At 47.4% G+C, this 23,426-nt stretch overlaps 1 protein-coding gene across 3 annotated transcripts in view; it reads left to right on the forward strand.

The window, feature by feature from the left end:
• The first annotated feature begins 1,567 nt into the window (after nt 1-1,567).
• The window catches only part of ARFGAP3 (ARF GTPase activating protein 3), a 53,608-nt gene continuing 31,749 nt past the window's right edge, over nt 1,568-23,426 (forward strand). The window contains exons 1-6 of one of the 3 annotated variants that reach the window (XM_024737513.1): nt 1,568-2,177; nt 8,917-9,035; nt 14,700-14,772; nt 17,161-17,292; nt 18,228-18,311; nt 21,712-21,799. In XM_024737513.1, the coding sequence (XP_024593281.1) occupies nt 2,109-2,177; nt 8,917-9,035; nt 14,700-14,772; nt 17,161-17,292; nt 18,228-18,311; nt 21,712-21,799 (565 nt within the window). In that variant the 5' untranslated portion in view covers nt 1,568-2,108. Of the gene's footprint in view, nt 2,178-2,588; nt 3,053-8,916; nt 9,036-14,699; nt 14,773-17,160; nt 17,293-18,227; nt 18,312-21,711; nt 21,800-23,426 lie in introns of those variants that run through there. The other 2 variants (XM_024737512.1, XM_024737514.1) reach the window with 2 other exon arrangements.

The raw sequence follows: 23,426 nt of genomic DNA on the forward strand, positions 1-23,426 counted from the left end.
TTTAACTGATTTCCTCTTGCCCACTTGTATGGCAGCCACCTCTTTCCCCTGTGCTTTGCCAAAGGTGAAAGAGCTCTTTGTTCCAAGTGTGTTTGGAGAGGCTAGGCTCTCTTTGGAATTCAGTTTACTTGGTTGCTTTGCTCTCAGCTCTCTGATGGGCTCAAGAGAAGTTATGATTTTAAAGGTTATCCAGCCTTTTCTCATTATTATATTAGGAGTGACGTTCTTTGCAGCTTTCTACATTCTAAGCCCATTCCACACATCCTTACTGAATGCATACTATGTGCCCGGCTTTGTTCTAGGTGCTGGGGATAGAGAGGTAGATGGAATACATCTGATCTCAAAAAATTTATATTCAGCTGAGGGGAGTATTACACATTATGGCATTAGGTGATAATAAGTTCTATGAAGAACGCTTAAGCAGATGATAGAAAAGAGAAAGATGGGTGTACAAATGGTATTTGGGGGGGGGGGTGTCCCCTTATGCCCCAACTAGTGTAGATACTGTCTACACTTCATTGCACTTTTTTTCTTCTTCTCAGGGATCTCTATACTGGAGACTGGAGTAGACAATATCCTGAATCTGATATATAACTTGGTAAGAAGATTTCAACTCCAAATAGTAAATGGGACCATCATTCCCATTCCCATCAGAAAGCACAGGACTCATAAACATGCCAGGTATTCTGTGTAGGGTCAAGCCCGTACCTAGGGACACAAAGTACAGGGTTATTTATTTATTTATTTATTTATTTATTTTTGCAGTGTGTGGTCCTCTCACTGCTGTGGCCTCTCCCGTTGCGGAGCACAGGCTCCGGACGCGCAGGCTCAGCGGCCATGGCTCACGGGCCCAGCCGCTCCGCGGCATGTGGGATCTCCCCGGACCCGGGCATGAACCCGTGTCCCCTGCATCAGCAGGTGGACTCTCAACCACTGCGCCACCAGGGAAGCCCGGTATGTATATACTTTGACTCAGTACAAGGCAGAACTTTCAGTCACAGCTGAAACTTACTGTAAAAGTAACTTACTGTTCTGGAAGGTAATACATTTCCCTTCCTTGGAATAGTTCCAACCCTGCAAGCTTCCAACTTCCCTGAGGGCATCTAACCAGACAGGTTGAAAGACCACTGCCAAAGCCTTTCCCAGGGCTTCACTGGGAAGTTGCTCTCCTGTACTGCTCAGCACTGATTCCCCATCTCTCACCCCACTGCACAGAGGAGCAAACCCAGCTTTAGAGACGTGATCTGACCAAGGTCACAGAGCTGGGAAGGAGCTGGCTGGAGTGAGCTTGGAGCCAAGGTGTTGCATTTGACTCCAAAACCTGTTATCCTTCTCCTGACCCGCGGAACCTCAGGTGACACCTAGTGGCTCCACACCCACTACCGCAAAACAGGCACCTTTCTCCAAGCGTTTAAACCCCCCAGCTAGTAATGTCAGCCGAAGGGTAGAAAAGGGCCAGCTGCTTTTCTTGTCTATATTCATCAGATTTGACTGAACGCCTTTTGCCTCAGGAGAACTGCTGACTCTCACTGACATAACCCAAACTGATCCTTTTCGCCATAGGACGCCTCCCACCAGGGCTCAGGCGACTAGCGAAAATCCGGCGCCTGGACTGAGTCCTCGGGTGTGGGGAGCCGGCGGGGAGGCCCTTGCCCCGCAAGTTTCCTCCTTTGCCACTTGGAGTGACAGGTTCTGCCGCTCTCACGGGGAGGAGGTGAGAGGACCTTGGCCGAGGAAGCAGTCCCGTCAGCCGAAGCGTCGGTGGCTCGACCAGCCGTGCGCGCAGGTACAAACCTGACCCGGACCGAGCTTCGCCACGCACTGCCGGGAGTGGAGGCCCGGCGGAGACCTGGAGGGAGCGCGCGAGCCTCCTGCGTAGGAACCGGGGCGGGGCCTGAGTGGGCGGAGCCAGTGGCACTGTTAAGCGAGGGCCACTGGGGAGAGTGGCGCGTGCGCTCCGGCAGTGGGCGGGGACATCGAGAGGCCCGGTCTGATCTTCACGGGCAGCCCCGCCCTTCGGCCGTCGTCTACCTCCCGGAGGCGGCAACCGCTTCTGCTCTGCCCTTCCCGGTTGGCGGGGCCAGCTGTGCCTCGTTTCTTTGGTGACCATGGGGGACCCCAGCAAGCAGGATATCCTGACCATCTTCAGGCGCCTCCGGTTGGTGCCCACCAACAAGGTAACGGCCGCCGGGCGTGTTCAGGCTTGCTTGGCATCCCTGCCGGACCCTGCGGGAGGCCCCTGCGGCGCCAGTGGCCGCGGCCGCGGGAGGAGGAGCCGGCCCGGCCTGTGACACGTCGCACTGTGCGGCCGCAGCGGCTGGGCCTCGCCTGGGTCCGGACTGTGCGCCGCCCCGCAGCTTCAGCAAGGGAGGGGCGGGGTAGGGGGCGCACCCCAGGGTCCGAGGCAGGGCGGGCACCTGGGAGTCCTGGGGGCGGGAGGCGAGAGCATCTGGGGGTCCCGGGGGCGGACACTTGTGGGCTCCTAACACCGGGCCGGGGAACTTACGGGGGTCGGAGGCGGCTTTTGGTGGGGGCGGAGTGGACACGAGTTCCTGAGAGAGCGGGGGGCGAGCTCGGGGGCCCGAGGGAGGGCTAGGGGGCGTACCCGCGGCTCCTGCGACTGGGGGCGGAGACCACAGGCCACCTATGACCCAGCCGGGAAGCATGCGCCGGGCCAGAAACTCCAGCTGGTAGCGCTGGGCGCTTGGGGAAGCTCGGCTCGCCCCCTCCCTGCCTCCGAGCTCACCTCTGAAGCTCCTCAGGGAAGCTGTGTCCTCTGGTGGCAGCCTCAGTTTCCCTGTCTGATAAAGCTGCTAAGTGATCACTGCTAAGTGGCTTCGCACTCTTGTCTCTTGCTAAGAAAGCCCACCACAGACCCCTTACCCTTCCTTCCCTTTTGTCTCTCTCTTTGGAGATGGGGATTTTCCTTTTTTTTTTTTCATCTCCAGAGACTGTCCCTTCCCCCCACCCATGACTCTTACAACTTTTCGCTACTGGCTGGAGATGCGGTGACACATCGGGCTAAAGTGACACCCTCTGCTGAGGATCACAGGTCAGAGTGGAACCTGGACAGTGCAAAGGGCCGTCGTGTCAGCATGGACTCTGTGTGCCATGACGTGATGGCATAGAAAGAAAGTCCCAGAGTTTTACAAAACTTAGATGTCTTTGTTTTAGGTCTAGGTGGAGGGGAGCCCATGTTTTTACAGCCTAAGAGAAGTGAGCAAGGAAACAGTTTATAGGAGGTGATATCTGATGAACGTAGGAAAGTCAGGAGGGGAAAGAGTTTCCAGGAATTCTCCAGTGCCGATTTCTTTGGTATTTTCTTGATTTTCAAATTTAGGTTAATCTGTTTATAAAGAGGGGTTGATGTAAACTAGACCAGATTAGGATCTGCAGTTAACAGTGTAGAAACTATACATTTTTTGGTCTGCTTTATCTCAGAAACCCAACATATATTCTCTTTGACTGAATTCATCAAAAGATGTCCCTTTTAAATAAGAAGTCAAGGTCTTTATACCAAGAACACTTTTGAGGAACATGTGTGGGCTTGCTTGTAAATTGTTATCCAGACCCTGGGACTTCCTGTCACCTTGGGCAGGTTACTTGACTACTTTGTACCTTATTTTCCTCATCTGAAAATGAGGCATGAGCTAGATCTAATTCAGAGAGTTATTGTGAGGATTAAATGAGGAAATCCAAGAAGAGCACTTAGAGCAGTTCCTGTATATACTGGCCCTCAATACATGTCAGCAATTCGTTGTTATTTTAATTATGAACAACACACTTGTAGAAAATTTTATATTCTGTAGTAGGATTCATAAAAGCATCGAGCAAAAATATTTTCTGGTAGTGTTCCACAGTCTTGTGCTACATTTCTTTTCTTTTTCTTTCTTTCTTTGCAATACGCGGGCCTCTCACTGTTGTGGCCTCTCCCGCTGCGGAGCACAGGCTCCGGACACGCAGGCTCAGCGGCCATGGCTCACGGGCCCAGCCGCTCCGCGGCATGTGGGATCTTCCCGGACCGGGGCACGAACCCGTGTCTCCTGCATCAGCAGGCGGACTCTCAACCACTGCGCCACCAGGGAAGCCCTGTGTTACATTTCTTGATTAAGACTTTTTATTTGATTGTTAATAAGAAACCATTACCTAAGCAAAGATGAAAACTAGTTTTAATGATGTGGAAGAGTTAATAAGCATTTTTAAAATGAGATGGTTAAAAAGAGCTCTAAGACACACAAGACAGGAAAGTACTTAAAGAAAAACACCTCAGTTTCCTTTTAGAATGTGGTGTCCAATTCTCCCTCTCACGTATGATGGATCTCTACTCTGGATCAAAGGTTTTAACTCAGAGGGTCAGTCTTCTAGCTTGTGAAATCCTCCCTTGTCTCTGCTCTTCCCTAGTGTTATATTGATTGTTTGAGTTATTTAGCAAGTATTCATTCAGCAAATACCAGTCAGGCACCTGCAGCGTGCCGGGCACCGCAGAGCACTGAGGATGTACTGCTCCTGCCTTCGGGAAGCAGATGGTCTATCTAGTGCCTGGAGGACAGATAAAGGGCTGCCTGGCAGGGTAAGAGGCGGCGTAGTGAAGGGGTGACGAGTGCGCTCCGGGGCAGACTGCCCGGGGTCCAGTCTCTGTGATACCACGTCTTAGCTATGACACTTAACTTCACGTTTCCTTAGTTTTCTCTAACACGGGGATGAAAACTGGCGCTGTATACTCTGCAGGGAACTTGAAATGTGCAAAGTGAACATGCAGGGCCCTTGTTTCAAAAGTACTAAGAATTTCAAGATGAGACAGCAGACCATTAACCACCCATGGGCGCTTCTGTGTGCAGTGTCCTGTGTGGCTGCGTCAATCACACACAGGCCCGGAAGCTGGCCCAGATGGGCATAAGAACAGCACCTTCTTATAGCGTTGTTACCAAGATTCTGTTGGCCAGCAGCAGTGCCTGACATGGAGCAAACACTCAATATTAGCTGTGATTTCTATAGCAATTATTCTGACCATGTAGCAAAACAAATTGTTCGTCCAAAACTACTTTTTATCACCATAAGAACTGATACTCTGCTTAGAAGACCATATCTCCACTTTGGTTTAGGATTGCCCATCAAAACAAAATGGAGTCCCTGCCCCAACAGAGAGCCAGACTTGGATTTCGAACTGCCCTCTGACCTCAGATCCCACAGGGCCCAGTCTCGGCTCGTGAGCTCTTCCACCACCTGTATTTGCATTTGGTGCCTGCTTTGTGCCGGGCTCAGTGCTCAGCGCTCAGCTCAGGTGAACAAGGCCCCAGCTCTCACAGAGCTGCATTCTGCAATTCCTCATCTGTTTTTTTTTTTTTCAGGAGAAAGAAGGATTATTTATTTATTTATTTTTGGCTGCCTTGGGCCTTCCTTTGCTGCGTGCAGGTTTTCTCTAGTTGTGGCGAGTGGTGCATGGGCTTCCCATTGCGGTGGCTTCTCTTGTTGCGGAGCACGGGCTCTAGGCACGCAGGCTTCAGTAGTTGTGGCACGTGGGCTCAGTAGTTGCTGCTCGCGGGCTCTAGCACGCAGGCTCAGTAGCTGTGGCACACGGGCTTAGTTGCTCCATGGCAATGTGGGATCTTCCCGGACCAGGGCTCGAACCCGTGTCTCCTGCATTGTGGAATGGATTCTTAACCACTGCACTACCAGGGGAGTCCAGAAATGGATTTATTTAGAGAGATACGTATTCTGTAGACCGAACGTGGTCTGTCTCAAAAGGCGAGAACGGCCTTGGGAGAAACACACTCCAGACAAGAGTGCGGGCCATCTCGGAAGGCGAGAGGCCTGCAATTCCTCATCTTAGTTGATGTGTCAGGAGGATTCTGAGGCCACTTGTTAGAAGCCCCGCTGCTGTCTTTTCGTAACCAGCCTTGTGACCACCTTGGGAGTGATTCTCAGACTTGCCTGCTCTGGGCTGTGTGCGCCCAACCTCTGGGTCGTGTCCCTGCACAGGGCCATTTCCTGCACAGGCTTTTGCCCCTTCTGCCCTTTTAGACTCTATTCTTGACATCCCACATGCCACTTGGGCCCTGTCTAGAAAACTTTTTGCATCCTGTCCTTGCTTACTAAGGTTCAACATTATAACTAGTTGTCTTGCCCGCTGGGACTGCTAGACTGTGGGCTCCACGCGGGCTGACTCTTCCCAGGCCACTTTTGTACGTGCACTCTGTGTGTGCCGGGGGCGTACTGATAGTGACAGCTGTTAGCTAAGTGAGTGAGGGATCACAGTGGCCTCTTGCAGAGGGGCGGCACCTTTGGCAGAGTCGGGCCCACTGTTTGGCATCCCAGGGGTGGGCATTCCTTACTCTCATGGCTGTTACCACAGGGCATCTTCATTTCCGTGTCCTTTACTCCCACTTCAGTGGCCTGTCCGGGGCGGGTGTAGGGGGAGATGGGGAGACTCAGCAAGCATTTGTGGAGTCAGTGCCGCCATCCACTTCTTAATACCTCAGCCTCTGCCACAGTGCCTGGCACGTAGCAGGCAGTCAGTAAACACTGGAGTGAATGCCTGGTGCCTCTCGTGTCAGCTGTCAGCCCTCTACTCCTGCCTGCTTATTGTGAACCTGTCACCATGAGGGGCTTTGGAAAATCCACGCGTGTTTTCACGCTTGTATTGCCCTCAAAAGGCCAGAATCCAGAGCTTGCTTTCCTTTTTTTTTGGCCACACTGCATGGTATGTGGGATCTTAGTTCCCTGACCAGGGTTTGAACCGATCCCCGCTGCATTGGAAGCGTGGTGTCTTAACCACTGGACTGCCAGGGAAGTCCCCAGATCTTTCTTGATGGTTTTAGTTGAGACAACCTTCACATAGGTGGCTTTGCCTATAAAGCATACCTAAAAGATGGGGGCTTTTAAAAAACCTCCTATTCGTGGAATTTTTTTTTTGCAATACGCGGGCCTCTCACTGTTGTGGCCTCTCCCGCTGCGGAGCACAGGCTCCGGACACGCAGGCTCAGCGGCCATGGCTCACGGGCCCAGCCGCTCCGCGGCATGTGGGATCCTCCCGGACCGGGGCACGAACCCGTGTCCCCTGCATCGGCAGGCGGACTCTCAACCACTGCACCACCAGGGAAGCATATTCATGGAATTTTTACCACTCTGTTGTGCTGATGTTAATTAATTACAAATATTAATTCCATGACAAGCGCTGTGTATTTTAAAGTACTTTTGTGTCCTGTTATCAGATGAAGAATGTTTGACTTCAGTGTTGAGGGGGCTGGTGCTAATTTTCGAGCTGGTAATAAGTTTTATAAGTTGTTCATTTGATTAACATATATTTCCTGAATGCTTTGTATGGGTAGATCACTACTTTTCAGGCTTTGTGGGAGACGAGAAAACACACAGAAAACATTCATTGAGCGCTAGCCACGTCCGAGCTCTGTGCGGATGCGGGCGGAAGGCAAGGTGAGGGAAAGGCCCCCGACGCTGCAGGAGCTCCGAGCTGTGCAGGAGGGGGCCCACTCCTTGGACGTGAGCTGTGTGTCTGAGTTATAACAGTGACCTGGACAGAGTGGAGGGGGCAGAGGTCATGAAGGACACGGCATCTCACGCAGGAACAGCTCTCTCTATTAGCCTCTGTTGCGGAGCTCAGCATCTTAAAACAACAAACACAAGTTGTCTCACACAGGTTCGGAGGGCCGGGAATCTGGGGGTGGCTCAGTTAGCTAAAATATAGTTTTATTTTTTCTGGAAAACAATTCAAAACAAGTCTATTATTTGTGGAATTTTTAACTGTCCTGTTGTCCTGGCTCTAATTACTCATAAGTATTCATTTCCACAGCAAGCACTGTGTATTCTAAAGTACGTTTGTGCGTCTGTTATCAGGTGAAGAACGTTGACTTTAGTCAGTGCTGAGGAAGGCAGGCTCAGGGCTTCTCGGGAGGCTGGGGCCTCCACTCCAAGCTCACTCACGTGGTGGTCAGCCGGCCTCTGCTCCTCACTGGCTGTTGGACTAAAGGCCTCAGTTCCTCTCCACGTGGCTCTCTCCACTGGGCGACCCAGTGTCCTCAAGACATGGCACCTGGCGTCCCCCAGAGCCAGTGATCTGGGGGGAGAGCGAGAGAGAGAAAGGAAGCCCCAGGGTCTTTTATGACCTCACCCCGGAAGGGACGCAGCAGCACTTCTGCCATATCATTGGTCACACGGGCCTCCTGGGCAAATCGAGGGTGGGGATTACATGGGGGGGTGAGTGCCCCCGGAGGGCAGGATCCAGGGGAGCATCCAGGGAGCTCTCTTCCTCTGGTTGGGGAGAGAAGAAATATGCACAGACGCCTGACATTTGGTAGAGAGCCACTGCCCAGGGGACAGTAAGGCCTTGGGCATTTCCAGCAGGGGACATCCCTGTCTAGTGTTCATTCATGTGAGTGGTAGGAACCCTGTTGATGCTTCATGCATGAGTCATGAGTCATATTTGAGACAATAAACACATCTAAGTTCTCTTCACTATGTACTATTATAATAGATATGCAAAAATATATAACATATAATTAATGCATTATATTAATAGTCTATTGATATATAATTATATAATACAGTGACATTATTATAATAATAAAAGAAATAGAAATTTGAGGTTTTTAAAAAAAATCTAGGTGAGGTATTTTTCTAATAACCAGTTTGTTTTATCTATTATTATTATTATTATTTTTTTTTTTTTTGCCGTACTGTGCAGCTTGTGGGATCTTGGTTCCCCCACCAGGGATTGAACCTGGGCTCTGGCAGTGAAAATGCTGAGTCCTAACCACTGGACTGCCAGGGAATTCCCTCTGATAATCAGTTTAAAGTGTAAAGATTAAGCAGCTTTGAAGCCAAATCCTGTATTGTCCTATAGGATGGCTCATTTGGCTAATAAGAATCGATGAGTAACTGAATTTTGAAATTTTCTTTCAGGTGTGTTTTGACTGCGGTGCCAAGAATCCCAGCTGGGCCAGCATCACGTACGGGGTGCTGCTGTGCATCGACTGCTCGGGGTCACACCGGTCGCTCGGTGTTCACCTGAGCTTTATTCGGTAAAAGGGGGACTCTCCTCGCTGCGGGTGGGAGTGATTACCTCGCTACGTGGGTCTCTCTCCCCTTCTCCTTTGTGTTTGCTTTGACGTCAAGTAAAATGAGAGGTTGGTTATGAGTCAGGGAGATTTAAATCTTGTGTAATTGAGTAAACTCGGAAAATGAATTATTTCCTACTTGGTCGCTGTGCTGTAGAGCTTGGTGTGAGAGGAAGCAGTGTTGAAGCCACAGTCAGAACAGAAGGCTTGAGGCAGCATCTCCTTTTCCTTTCTTGTCTCTGATAATTAGCAGCACGCAGGAGTCTTGCTCTGACGCCTCCTGGGGGAAGGGGTCTCTGTCGCTCCTCCAGGTGGAGAGTCACTGCAGGTGGCGGGAGACCCTCGTCAGATCAGGGCTGCAGCAGCTCAGCTTCCAACGACACTTATAGCAGAGCCCGAGGGAATGATTTTTGCATGAATTTTAGTGGCAGTTTCAAATGTTTGCAATGTGAAAGACGTGGGCTGCCTGGGCCCCTCTGGCTAGTTCCTGTCTCTGCTCTGACCTCTTGGTAGTAGCCTCTCTGGGGCCTTTGTGGCCATCAGAGAAAGATGCCCCCTCTGGACACAGTCCCACAGTCCAGTAGGAGGCTGGAAGTGCAGGGGCACCCCTGAGCAGTCGTGGCTCAGATCTCTGTACGGCTGGCCTCCCCAGGTCAGCTCACCTGTTTCCCTGCCAGTTCTTTTTCCAGGGAAGGAGCCAGCTAGGCAGGCAGGCTGTTTGAAATCATGGCAAGCAGTTTTATTTTATATTATGACTTAAGGAATACTGATACTACAGTGTGATTACCATAAAGAGCATTTGTTCCTGTAGGATAAAATCTATGATAATTTGTAACGAGATATTTTGTATCCTGGCGCAAAAACTATACAGTAATAATAATAACATAACTTTCTTTCTTTTTTTTTAAACGTATTTATTTATTTATTTTTGGCTGCATTGGGTCTTCGTTGCGGTGCGCGGGCTTCTCGTTGCAGTGGCTTGTCTTGTTGCGGAGCATGGGCTCTGGGTGCGCAGGCTCAGTAGTTGTGACTCGCGGGCTCTAGAGCACAGGCTCAGTAGTTGTGGCGCACGGGCTTAGTTGCTCCGCGGCATGTGGGATCTTCCCGGACCAGGGCTCGAACCCGTGTCCCCTGCATTGGGAGGCAGATTCTTAACCACTGTACCACCAGGGAAGTCCCCATAACTTTCTTCTTAATGGATTAACTGAAAAAAACTTTATGTACTTTCCTGAGTTCTTTTTTTCAGAAATCAATTTATCAGAGCAAAATGGGCTAAATGTTATAGCCATAGAACTCCATAGGCCATGATTTAGAAAAGGGAATTCTCCTGGGGGTTCTTACTACTTCCAGAATATCTATCAGTTTCCTGTCTTCTTTTCCTTTTTCTTAGATGCTGGACCCAGGATATTTTTAATACACTCTCCTGACCTTGTCTCTTTTTGAAATGTGGAGGGATTTGGTTGCCAGGGCGGGTTTATTCTTCATGTACTTTTTCCTCCAGGTCAGTTGTCCCCAGTTAGTACGTGGTGACCCACTCTGTCCAGAGGTCGCGATGGCTAGACTGAGGCTACGCATAGTGTGTTGCCTTCCTTTCTCTCTCACTGCGCTCTTTCCCTCTTCCTCTCTGCGAGGTCCCGCCCATCGGAACCTGGCCCTCCCTTTTCCTCACCACTGCAGCACAACACCAGCTTAAACCATTCCAGGAAATCAGGTGGTTTTCTGACGTGTTCCCCAGCTGAGGGAAGGGCTGCCTGAAAGCCTGATGAGGCTGGACAGCAGGGCCTGTTTGGGATGTTGCAGGTTTAATCACTACCCTTTTAAAAGTTAGATAAATATAACTGTATGAATCATGATGCTTATAAATGATTCAAGAACAACTGTTTTAAAAAAAAAAAATCACTGTACATATAACCCAAGGGCAACAGTCTAGGATTTGGGCAAGAGAAAGTCAAGGATGATGAGGGTACTAAGGATTTTCTTTTCATGAGGCAGAGGGCTGCTCTTTAAACATTTTTTATTGACTAAAAAATTTACAGGGCTTCCCTGGTGGCGCAGTGGTTGAGAGTCCGCCTGCCGATGCAGGGGACACGGGTTCGTGCCCCGGTCCGGGAGGATCCCACATGCCGCGGAGCGGCTGGGCCCGTGAGCCATGGCCGCTGAGCCTGCGCGTCCGGAGCCTGTGCTCCGCAGCGGGAGAGGCCACAACAGTGAGAGGCCCGCGTACCGCAAAAAAAAAAAAAAAATTTACAAACATTAGTTCACTGGGAAAAAAATCCAAACAGTCCCAGAGTATATAAAGTAGGAAGTGAAAGTCCCTGCTCTAGAACCTCCTTCCCTCTCCTTCCTCTCCCCGTGCTAGCTGGCTGCAGACACACGTGCGCACACACACAGAGTCCCATTTCACAGGCATGAACATATTAACAGTTTGGCATGGGTGGAATGTTTATTTTAAAGAAGATTTTGTGTTTTTTTAGTTTTATGGGGTTTTTTAAATTTGGCTGCGTTGGGTCTTCGTTGCTGCACGTGGTCTTTCTCTAGCTGCGGTGAACGGGGGCCGCTCTTCATTGCGGTGCGCGGGCTTCTCATTGCGGTGGCTTCTCTTGTTGCAGAACATGGGCTCTAGGTGCTTCAGTAGTTGTGGCACAGGGGCTTAGTTGCTCCGCGGCATGTGGGATCTTCCCGGACCAGGGCTCGAACCTGTGTCCCCTGCATTGGCAGGCGGACTCTCAACCCCTGCTCCACCAGGGAACTCCGGAGGTTTTGTTTTGTTTTGTTTTGTTTTTAAGTAGAATTTCAAGTCAACGAGTTTACAAAGGGAAAAAAATTTTTAGACTACGGCTTTTGCCAAGCAAAAAGGAAAAGGTAGGTTAGACATCTGCAGAAATGGCAAGCTGCACTGGGAGCTGACTACAGAGTGGACCTGATTGTCTGGCCTCTTCCCACCCCACAGGCCTCGGAGCTCTTCGCCCAGTGCCTGTGACACTGAGTGTCCCAGTGCTCCTCTCTCTGGCTCTGTTTATTCTCAAGTTCACCATTAAGTATGTCATGAGCTGTGACAAGTGCAGGGGGTCTCACCCTTGCATCACTGTTGGTGGGCTGGGGGTACAAATACAACTTAAATAAGAAGATAAACTATAAAGAACATTGATAGAAGCAGAGCATGGTGTCTACTTCTGGTTGGAAAATTAGGCAAAGTGTAAAGGAGGAGGTCACATTTGCAGTGAACTTCAAAGGTCTGGTGAGATTTTGATAACGGAGACAAGGTAGGGAAAAAGGAGGGCCGCACTCAGAATTTACGAGAAGATATAGAGGTGGGAAAAAGTGAACTGTTTAGTAGCTAGTTTTTATATGCATAGGAAAATGAGGAGAGATAAGATTCAAAGGGGAAGATCTATGTGACCTTGGGAGGGCCAGTCTGGGACCTTAAACTTTATACTCCTGAGGCCCTTGCGGGGTACACGTGGGAAGGGAAGGCTGATGTGAGCCTGGGTGCAGTAGGCACCCCAGAGAGTCACAAGGCAGTGATAGGTGTGCGGATGCTGCAGCTTGGCTGCTGGGGGTCTGAATCCCATTGCCATCCCTCGCTGTTGGTAAGGTGAGCATGTTCCTTACCTCTCTGTGTCTCAGTTTCCTTCCCTTAAAAGTAGAGATGAGAAGGCTTATACTCATCTTAGGGCTTTGGGAGGGGTGAGCAAATGAACTCACATGAATCCTGGCATGTGGCCAGAGCCCAGCTTGTTATTTTTGTTTTGTATTTTTTTAATAAATTTATTTATTTTATTTATTTATTTATTTTAAATAAATACCAATGAAGCAATGCAGAGTAGCCCTGCTCACCACGACTAGAGAAAGCCCCCATGCAGCAACGAAGACCCAACGCAGTCAAAAATAAATAAATAAATAAAATAAATTTTTTTAAAAAGGGGATATATGTATACGAATAGCTGATTCACTTTACTGTACAGTAGGAACTAACACAGCATTGTAAAGAAACTATATTCCAGTAAAAATTAATTTAAAAAATGTTGTAAGGCAGATTAGCAAATTTGAGTATGCATATCCTCAATTTTAGGACTTTTAAAAATGTTGGGGCTTCCCTGGTGGTAGGGGCTTCCCTGGTGGCGCAGTGGTTGAGAGTCCGCCTGCCGATGCTGGGAATGCGGGTTCGTTCCCTGGTCTGGGAGGATCCCACATGCCGCGGAGCGGCTGGGCCCGTGAGTCATGGCCGCTGGGCCTGCGCGTCTGGAGCCTGTGCTCCGCAACGGGAGAGGCCACGACGGTGAGAGGCCTGCGTACCGCAAAAAAAAAAAAAAAAAAATGTTTAAAGTCGGCCCACATTCAGGTACCTATTATGTTCCTGTGCTAGGAGTTGAGAGAAAAATGTGGGACATCCTGTCCTCTGGAGCTTGCCGCTTATAACAGTGTGGCGGCGTCACCACGATGATGATAATGGTGGTGTTGATGAGAATTTTAGCCATGTGGTGTTTACCGTGAGGCAGGCACCTTTCAGATATTAGCTTATTTAATTTCTGTGAGAGCAAAATGGATAATACTGTAATTATCCCTACTTTACAGATGAGGAAAGTAAGGTGCAGAGAGGTTAAGTAATTTCTCCAAGGCCGTACAACCCGTAATGGCAGAGTTGAGATTTGCACTTTCAGGCTGCCTCCAGAGACTGTGCTGTGAGCTGCCACCCTGTGACCAAGGGGGGTGGGGATGGCACCTAACTCAACTTGGAAATGTGACTAAGCAAGATCTTTCAGGGAAAGGATTTCAGAGCAAGATACGTAACTTAGTCACCTTGCTTGGTAATCAAATTCTAAAAAGAGATTTTTTTTTTTTTTTTTTTTTTTTGGGACATGTGGGATCTTCCCGGACCGGGGCACGAACCCGTGTCCCCTGCATCGGCAGGCGGACTCTCAACCACTGCGCCACCAGGGAAGCCCAACCTATACCCATTTTAAAATGTCCACATTCCTTTCCAGTTAGTGTGGGACAATCTAGTGTTGAATATGGGTTAGCCTTGCCTTTTGCTCATGTCTGTGGATTCAATAGAAAGATTTCTAATATTGTCGCGCAGTCATATCTTGCTTTACGGTGATCACTTGGTGAATTATTTTTGTAAGGGACTACAATTATTGCCTTTTTCTTGCTCTGATTTGATCTTAGATTATAGATAAGTAGGGCATAAGGTGTTGGTGGGGGATAGGAGGCCCTTGCCGTTTTCACTTCAGCAGCATTAAAACCTGAGTTTTCTCCGCTCCCTGGTGGTGGTGATGTTGAGTGATGTTGAGACTCCCTTCTACTTGATGGTAAGACTGTGAGCACCCTCCAGGCTCCTGTTAGGGGTCACACTGGGCAAATCGATAGCCAACCTGAAAAAAATCCAAACAGTACGTCTATTTTTTGGAGGCGTGGCTTCTAGGAAGGGTGAGAGGGGCCAGGAGTGGCTTGTACCAGCTAGTGTGCACCCTGGAGCCCTAGCACCCTGGAAGCATGTGTCACTGTTAACAAAAACTTAGGATTCTTCAGGATCTGGAAGATCGAGGAAGGCTTATCCTCAGAAGTTTAGTGGCTTGATTACGGGGAAGAACAGTATTAACATTTAAGAATATTTTCTCCATTTAGATCTACAGAGTTGGATTCTAACTGGTCTTGGTTTCAATTGCGATGCATGCAAGTTGGAGGAAATGCTAATGCAGTAAGTTCATTTCAGACTTGTCGTTTTCTTCTTGTATAAATATGTGTTGCACTAGTGAAGAAGTTTAACGTTTCCATGTAAGAGTTTGGGAGGCCCTGTCGGACCTCACAAAGACATGGGCTTAGGAGCTGGACGACCCAGCTCGCTTGTTTATCCAGAAATCTATTCAAAACCTAATAAACACGAAGCTCTGGGCTAGGATACAGTGATGAACAAGACAGATGAGACCCCACCCTTACAGGCAGAGACAGAGAGCAAGTAAAGCAGTAAATAAACAAAGTAAAAGGTGGTGATAAGTGATTTGAAGAAAATTAAACCAGGAAGTGATGGCATAGAGGAATTGGGAGACTTCTTTGTGATAATACAGTTCTTTAGTATCTGAGGGTGACTTTTGTACTCAGATGGAATGCTTCTAGCTTCTTTTACCTGAATTTTATTTAATTTATTAAATCTACAGATTAAAGAACCTGTTTTCCAAATCTTCAATTACAGTTTATAAGTATCATGTATCAATTTATAAACTTAGTAATTTCTGTGTTAAAAAATAACTTTTTAAGTGTTCAATTAATTTATAATTTTAAAAGAGCAAATTTCCTTAACCCCATTTACAAACCTAGTTAAGGATCCTCACACATTTTAAACTTCATTTACAAATTCAGTATATCTGATTTCTAAAACGCTAAACTGTCAGCCTTATAAATCTAGCCAGCAAAATCATCCTTTATATAGAATACCATCGTGTTTTTATAATGGTATGCCAAAATGATATAGGTTGAGTAAATAGAATTCCCTTAGACATACCATTAAACATGCAAAGTATTGGAAATCAAATTTGTCTACATTTCAAATAAAAATTATGTCTAGCATCAATTAAATATTTAAAATTAAAACAGTAAATCTAAAATAGTAGTCTTCAGAATACCCAGACTCCCCTGGACCAGCGTATCTCAGCGTTTTTTCATTATTGTTCCTTAAGCAGGAAAATTGAATGAATAGATGAACTTATTTTAAATCTAAGTTGGATTTAGTTTTCCCTAGTGAGAGAAATTAAATACTAAGGAATATGATTTTGTCAGGTTAGGGTGATCTTTGGAAGGCTACGAACCATTGTAATAACTAAGATTTTTTTCCACTTTCCAGGAAACCATTTTTGCCCCTGTTGAGAATGCGTGCCTTAAGTATTTCAAGCGTGTTATTAGAAACCCATACCCATTTTCATTATGTCCGCAAACTTGTTCCTCAACTTAATACTGTGGGTTTGATAGTAGCTGTCCTTGTTACTAAACCTTCCTAGGCTGCAGAGTCCCCCACCAACTCCAGAGAGCAGCTTCCTCGTCTCAGCCAGTGGAGATGGGGCAGATGGGGTGAGGCAGGTCAGTCAGTGGTCCTTGAGCTCAAGCAGTGGGATTGGAACCATCCTGCTTGGGTTTGAGTGCCAGCTCTGCCCCTCGCTTGTCTGTGTGACGTTGAGCAAGTTGTTGAAACTCTCTGCTTCAGTTTCCCTGAGAGTCTGGCCACGAGGATTTGACGGGATGGTGCCCACAAAGGACCAGACAAGACCTAGTACATGTGGGTGCTCCGTACCGTTACACATCCCATTGAGTTAATAAGAGGATCCCTCATGCAGGCTTTTAGAACACCTGCTTCAATTAAGATATGAATACTGTAATTCATTGTCTGTACATAGATCAGAGGTGGTTGAAAGCAGTGTCCTCTAATTGTCTAAACATCTGTTTCATCACCTTGCCTATGCTGTGGTCTCCGCTGATGAAGAAATAGTGCTCGACAAGGAGAAGGTTAGCATGGCTCCTGACTTGTCAAAAATTCCAATGTAGGGAGCCCCCTGGTGGCCTAGTGGTTAGGATCCCGGGCTTTCACTGCTGTGACCCGGGTTCAGTCCCTGATGGGGGAACTGGGATCCCACACGCTGCACAGCAGAGCCAAAAAAAAAAAAAATCATCTCATATAGATACAAAGAAAAAAAATTCCAGTTTAGTGGAATCTACACTAAAGTGGGTTCCTCAAATTAAAAGTAGTCCCAAGTGGAAAGCGTCCCCCCAAATAGCACTCTGGATGATGGAGGTGGCTTAGTGGAGCAGGAGGTGGCTTAGTGGAGCAGGAGGTGGCTTAGTGGAGCAAGGCAGGGCCAGTTATTTTGTCTTGGGAGGCACATCTCATGTCCACTTTTACCAGAATGTCAATGTTACATCTGTGGAAGGTATTACCCCTTTTACAAGGAAAAATTTTATAAAAATTTTTCATGGTTTAAATTATTTTGGTTTTCACTAGTATTTTCAAAAAAATCCTTCATAGCATGCAGTAACGTTTTTGACCACCACGTTAGATTTAATGCAGCGATGCTGTTAACCCGCGTGCTCTCCTTTGCAGTCTTCCTTTTTCCATCAACACGGGTGTGACACCAACGACACCAATGCCAAGTACAACAGTCGCGCTGCCCAGCTTTATAGAGAGAGAATCAAGGTGCTGGCCTCCCAGGCAACCCGGAAGCATGGCACTGACGTAAGCACAGCGGGTTGTGAGGGGGGGGGTCTCCTTCAGAGGAACATTTGTTTCAGTAGAAAAAGTAGTTCTTACCCCAAACAGTAGAACTCGCTAGCCGGCTTCTCTTACAAGGAAACAGCGTGTAGTAGATTCTTACTATTCACGGTCCTGCTTGGTAAGTTTGCTTTGAACACTGCATGGGAGTCCTGCAGCATCACCTTTGTCAGCTGATCAGCACTAACCTTATTTTACCTGTGTTTCTGTTTAAAGACACCTTCTTTAGTGTATATTGTTGACTCACTGACACTGAGCTGGCGGCCAAGGGCATCGTGGCTCGAGCTGAATGACACTCAGCTAACTGCATCCCTGTGCTTAGGAACGCGAGGTGGCACTTCAGCACCGTGCTCGAGACCATTGTAAACAATGGGTCCACCAACAAAAAGCACAAAAATGTGGAAAGCGTGTCAGTAAACAGCCCGTAAAAGGGACCCGTGTTTACAGCAGGAGCCGAAACAAGGAAGCAGAGCGTCGCCTTGTTCCACCTCAGCTGGGGACGTGCACCTGGGGTGACAGACTCTCTGCTGCTCTGCGTGTGTCCGTGCAGGACGGCAGATTTGGGGTCACAGGTCAATTGTAGCGTGTAGACAGATTCGCAGACGTGGAATCCACAAATGATGGGGGTTGACTGTACTTTGGAACCTTCCCTTAGACGTGAAGCCCTGGCTCTTTCCTTTCCGGAAATGGCTTGGGGAGCTGGCGACTGTCTTCCACAGGGTCTGGTGGCAGAAGTTACTGGATTGATGTGTTACTAAAATGTGCTCAGGGGCCCTGACTTTATAATAATGGAAAGTACAAATCTTTAGCAGACAGGCCTCCAGAAAGGGAGTGAAGAGCATTAAACAAACACTTTGAAGCAAGTGAAACGCTGAGCGCTGCATGTGTTTTTGTTCCAGCTGTGGCTTGATAGCTGTGTGGTACCACCTCTGTCCCCTCCACCAAAGGAGGAAGATTTTTTTGCCTCTCATGCTTCTCCTGAGGTATGTGTTACACTTCATACAATTTTCACGTGTGCTTCTAAGGCGCAACTAAAGTTATCAACAGTAAAGTTATAAAGGGCAGATATTTAAAATGTTTCCGTTAGGATACAGGCTAAGCTGCTGTAGCAAACAGCCCTGAAATACAGTCAGGCCTGGAATAAGGTAGGAGTTAACTTCCCACCAGCAGTGCAGAGGTGGGCCGTCCAGGGCTGACCAGGGTATGGATTTTGCTCTTCTCGTTGTGTGGCTCCTCCCTCAGGGTGCAGAGTGGCTGCTCCAGTTCATGACCTTTCCCAGCCAGCGGGAGGAGGACGGACATTCGGGAAAGCAAGTGCCCCATCCTTTTACAATCTAGAGGTAGCACATGTCACTTCTGCTCATAGCCTGCTGGCTAGAATTCAGTCCCACGCCCTATACCCAGCTTCGAGGGAGGCTTGAGGACGTCTTACTAGGGGTCTCCCCAGTGCAGTTCAGAGCTTTGGAACTGACAAAGAATGAAGACAGTTTTTTGGGGGTTTTTTTGGTTTTTTTTTTGTTTGTTTTTTTTGCAGTACACAGGCCTCTCACTGTTGTGGCCTCTCCCATTGCGGAGCATAGGCTCCGGACGCGCAGGCTCAGCGGCCGTGGCTCACGGGCCCAGCAGCTCTGCGGCATGTGGGATCTTCCCGGACCGGGGCACGAACCCGTGTCCCCTGCATCGGCAGGCGGACTCTCAATCACTGCGCCACCAGGGAAGCCCGTTGTTGTTGTTTTTTTAACCCAGATTTTAAGAGCGGTTTGAATCTCATTGTCCCTATTTAGCTGTGTACGTAGAACATATCTCAAGGCTATTGTGAGAATGAATTGAGTTAACACAGATAAAAGTAGCTGGTACCCAGTGCAGAGGAAGCCTTCAACAAGTGCCGTTTCATTAACCTCATCTTCGTATTCTGATAGGAGTAGTAACAACAATCCACGGTCCCTCTGTGCATTTTCCCCAAATCGCTTAGATCAGGGAACATGAGGCCTGCAAAGCCTGAAGTATTTACTAACTGGTCCTTTAAGGAAATGTACGCGATCCCTGGCTTATAGCCCCAGATGTTCTGTTAGCTGCCCTGCATCTTCCAGTCCCGATGGGGAGGGGCCACCGTTTGCTTAACTGCTACTCAGTCCTTCAACTGATTTTCAAGAAAAATTATGTAAAGTTGTATACATTGCTAAACCTTGGTTTTTTTTTTGCTATTATAATTTGCACATTATGTACATGTTATCTTTGACAGAATCAGTAGTTACCAGAAATAGTTATCAAAAAAGATGGGAACAGAAAACAAAAGAGAAGCGTGTGCTGTCGTGATCTGCTGCTACTGTTTAATATGGAACTAGATACAGAATATCCATGATTAGTAGCTGAGAAATGTTAGCAATAGAGATGACGGGCTGAAAAGAGGAGAGAGATGAACGGTTTGGTGTAGATACAGAATATCCATGATTAGTAGCTGAGAAATGTTAGCAATAGAGATGACGGGCTGAAGAGAGGAGAGAGATGAACGGTTTGGTGTAGATACAGAATATCCATGATTAGTAGCTGAGAAATGTTAGCAATAGAGATGACGGGCTGAAAAGAGGAGAGAGATGAACGGTTTGGTGTAGATACAGAATATCCATGATTAGTAGCTGAGAAATGTTAGCAATAGAGATGACGGGCTGAAGAGAGGAGAGAGATGAACGGTTTGGTGTAGATACAGGATATCCATGATTAGTAGCCGAGAAATGTTAGCAATAGAGATGACGGGCTGAAAAGAGGAGAGAGATGAGCGGTTTGGTGTAGATACAGAATATCCATGATTAGTAGCTGAGAAATGTTAGCAATAGAGATGACGGGCTGAAAAGAGGAGAGAGATGAGTGGTTTGGTGTAGATACAGAATATCCATGATTAGTAGCTGAGAAATGTTAGCAATAGAGATGATGGGCTGAAGAGAGGAGAGAGATGAACGGTTTGGTGTGGATTAGAGTTGGAGATATTAGTATGAATTCATGTTTATTTTAGTGTCTCTCTGTCTTTATATATCTATATGTGCGCGCACACACACACACACACACACACACACACGATGGAGAACCAATTGCAGATACGTGTGTACACACGGGTTAGTACACACAGATATATGACCTAGCTCTGTCCACTGAGAGGCCTAGAGACAGTGACACCCCAGGACAACAGGCACACCCAGCACCCACACCTTGGTTTCTAAATGCTGTTTTCCAGTGGAAGGACCCAGGGCTGCCTTTGGAGAGATGGCCGATTCTAGGACTGGGGCTGCTGTGGCAGATAAGCCTGGAGCGCCCTATGGTGCTAGAAGAAAGGAAGTGCTAGGAGGCCGGGCAGGGGGAGTGGACGAGGACATGTCTGAAGGACTCAGGAACCAAACTGGAAGAGGTGCCAGTGGTCAGAGCTGGAACGATTTGAACAACAAAATAATGATAGTATTGGACTATAATCCAAAGAATAAATAAATATCCATACTAATATAAATGGATGATTGCATAAAGAAATGGAGGGAAAGGACAGTCTTCCTTACAGAAGATTCCAAATCATGCATATACCTCTCCACCCTTCTGGAGGTGGGGCTTAACCCCCCTCCCCTTGCATGTGGACTGGACTTAGTGACGCTTCCCAGGCCTAGAGGATGGAAAGGGGGAACCGGTAACTTTACAGGGAAAAGACTGCCAGGCGCCAACCTAACCAAGTGAAAAAGATTGGCATCACTAGTGCACAGTCGTGTTGACATGAGGCACTGAGGGGGCACGTCCTCTCTGCTGTTCCTCCCCCAGACCTAGTCTAATCACAAGAAAACATCAGACAAACTCAAAGTGAGGGGCATTCTACAAAATACCTATCAGTACCCTTCAAAAGTTTCAAGGTCCTGAAAAACAAGGAAAAACTGAGAAACTGTCACAAAGCAGAGCAGACTGAGGAGACGTGACGAATGCAGCCTGGGGTCCTGGCTGGGTTCTGGAACAGAAAAGAGACACTGGTGGGAAAATTGGTGAAACCCAAGTAAAGTCTGGAGTTTAGCGAATACTGTACCAGTGACGACTCTTCGCTTTGACAAATGTACCCTGGGTATTTTAACATCAGAGGAAGCTGGGTGAAGAGTCTATAGAAGCTTTTATCTTTGCAACTTTTGTGTAAGTCTGAAATTATTGCGTAATAAAATTTTTATTTAAAGAAAAGGAGAAATAAGGAATTCGAGCATGGAAACAGAGACTTAAGAACAGGTATATTTTAATATCTTATCCTTCCTTCCCACTAATCCAGGTAGGAAGGTGACTGTTTAAATTACTAGGTTTTTCCCCTGTTATTTGTTTTTTATGACTTTTCTTGCTTAGCTGGTAACGACTTTTCTCCACTTGCTTCAGGTGAGCGGCACAGGGTGGACTTCAGGACAACCAGAACCATCTTCTTTAACACCAGGGAACGTGGACGCTCCTCCAGCAAACAATGAAGGTAGTGCTGAGACCCGCCCTGTAGTGCTGTCCTGTGCTTCACTGGCATCTGTGGAACTACTAGAAAATAAGAATCTTGCATTTGCTAGGGAAAGATGCCCATGGTCAGTTATAAAGTGGGGAGAAAAGATTACTGAACACAGAATATTATCTCATTTTTATAAAAAAGAGAACCCAAATCACACACACAGTTAACACCGAATTGTTCACTGGAGAATAAAATTACTGAGGATTTTTACTTTCAACTTGCTACAGTTTTGGGATTTTTTTAATTTAATTTAATTTTATTTATTTTTGGCTGCATTGGGTCTTCGTTGCTGCGCGCGGGCTCTCTCTAGTTGCAGCGAGTGGGGGCTGCTCTTCGTTGCAGTGCGCGGGCTTCTCATTGCGGTGGCTTCTCTTGTTGTGGAGCACTGGCTCTAGGCACGCGGACTTCAGTAGTTGTGTCACGCAGGCTCAGTAGTTGTGGCACACGGGCTCTAGAGCAAAGGCTCAGTAGTTGTGGCTCCCAGGCTTCAGTAGTTGTGGCTTGCAGGCTCACTAGTTGTGGCGCACGGGCTTAGTTGCTCCACGGCACGTGGGATCTTCCCGGACCAGGTATCGAACCTGTGTCCCCTGCATTGGCAGATGGATTCCTAACCACTGCACCATCAGGGAAGCCCCCTAATGTGAATATTCTAACTCTTACAATTTATTAGTATAAAACACCTTCTGAGATTGAAGGTTACCTGCCACGGGAGGTTTAGTAACCTCTGAAGTTCAGATGTCTCCGTTTGTTTACTAACAGAAAGCTAAGGGAACTGAATGCAGACCAAGATGTTTTCTTGGAAATCTCTCAGAAGCTGTGTCCCTAGCTGATGAATTTCCCCTAAAAGGTTTTACTGTTTGGAATCCTGCCTCCTTCTGCACCTGCAACAACACTTTCCTCTCTATTCTCCATCTAGAACTTTTCTTAAGCTGTGGTTAGTTAGGGAGGCTTGTCGTCTCAAGACTTAACCCAGAATTTCATGTGTTAGCATCGGGTGCAAGGTACAGTCTCAACTAAATGTAAGGGTCACGCAGTGAAAATGAGAGAACAAAAGAATTTTAAGAAATAGAATATGGGGCCTGCAACGCTCTGCTTCTGTGTTGTTATTCACTGCTGTTCCTACAGTGCCCGGAGCAGTTCCTGGCCCAGAGTAAGTAATCAATAAATGTAGAATCAGTTCTCTTTCTACAAATTGGCATTATTCTCACTCATTCTGCTATTGCCTATTTAAATGCCTTAACTAGAGCTTATCTTTTAAAAAATGTGTAAAAATAAAACACTTGAGTTTACTCTAAACCACTGTTGGGCCTGCTCTCTTTTTTAGAATAGCTTTATTGAGATATAATTTGCACGCCATAAGATTCACCCTTGAAAGTATGCAATTCAGTGGTTTCTAGTATATTCACAAGGTTGTGCTACCATCAGTACTATCTAATTTCAGAACATTTTCAGCAGCCCAGAGAGAAACCCCTACCCATTAATAGTCACTCTCCATTCTCTCCTTGTCCCAGCCCCTGGCAGCCACTAGCCTGCTTTCTGTCTGTAAGGCTCCGCCTAGTCTGGACGTTTCATACGTATGGAATCATACTCTGCGTGGTCT

This window comes from Neophocaena asiaeorientalis, unplaced genomic scaffold, assembly GCF_003031525.2.
Source record: "Neophocaena asiaeorientalis asiaeorientalis breed wild unplaced genomic scaffold, Neophocaena_asiaeorientalis_V1.1 scaffold242, whole genome shotgun sequence".
Classification (NCBI taxonomy): domain Eukaryota; kingdom Metazoa; phylum Chordata; class Mammalia; order Artiodactyla; family Phocoenidae; genus Neophocaena; species Neophocaena asiaeorientalis.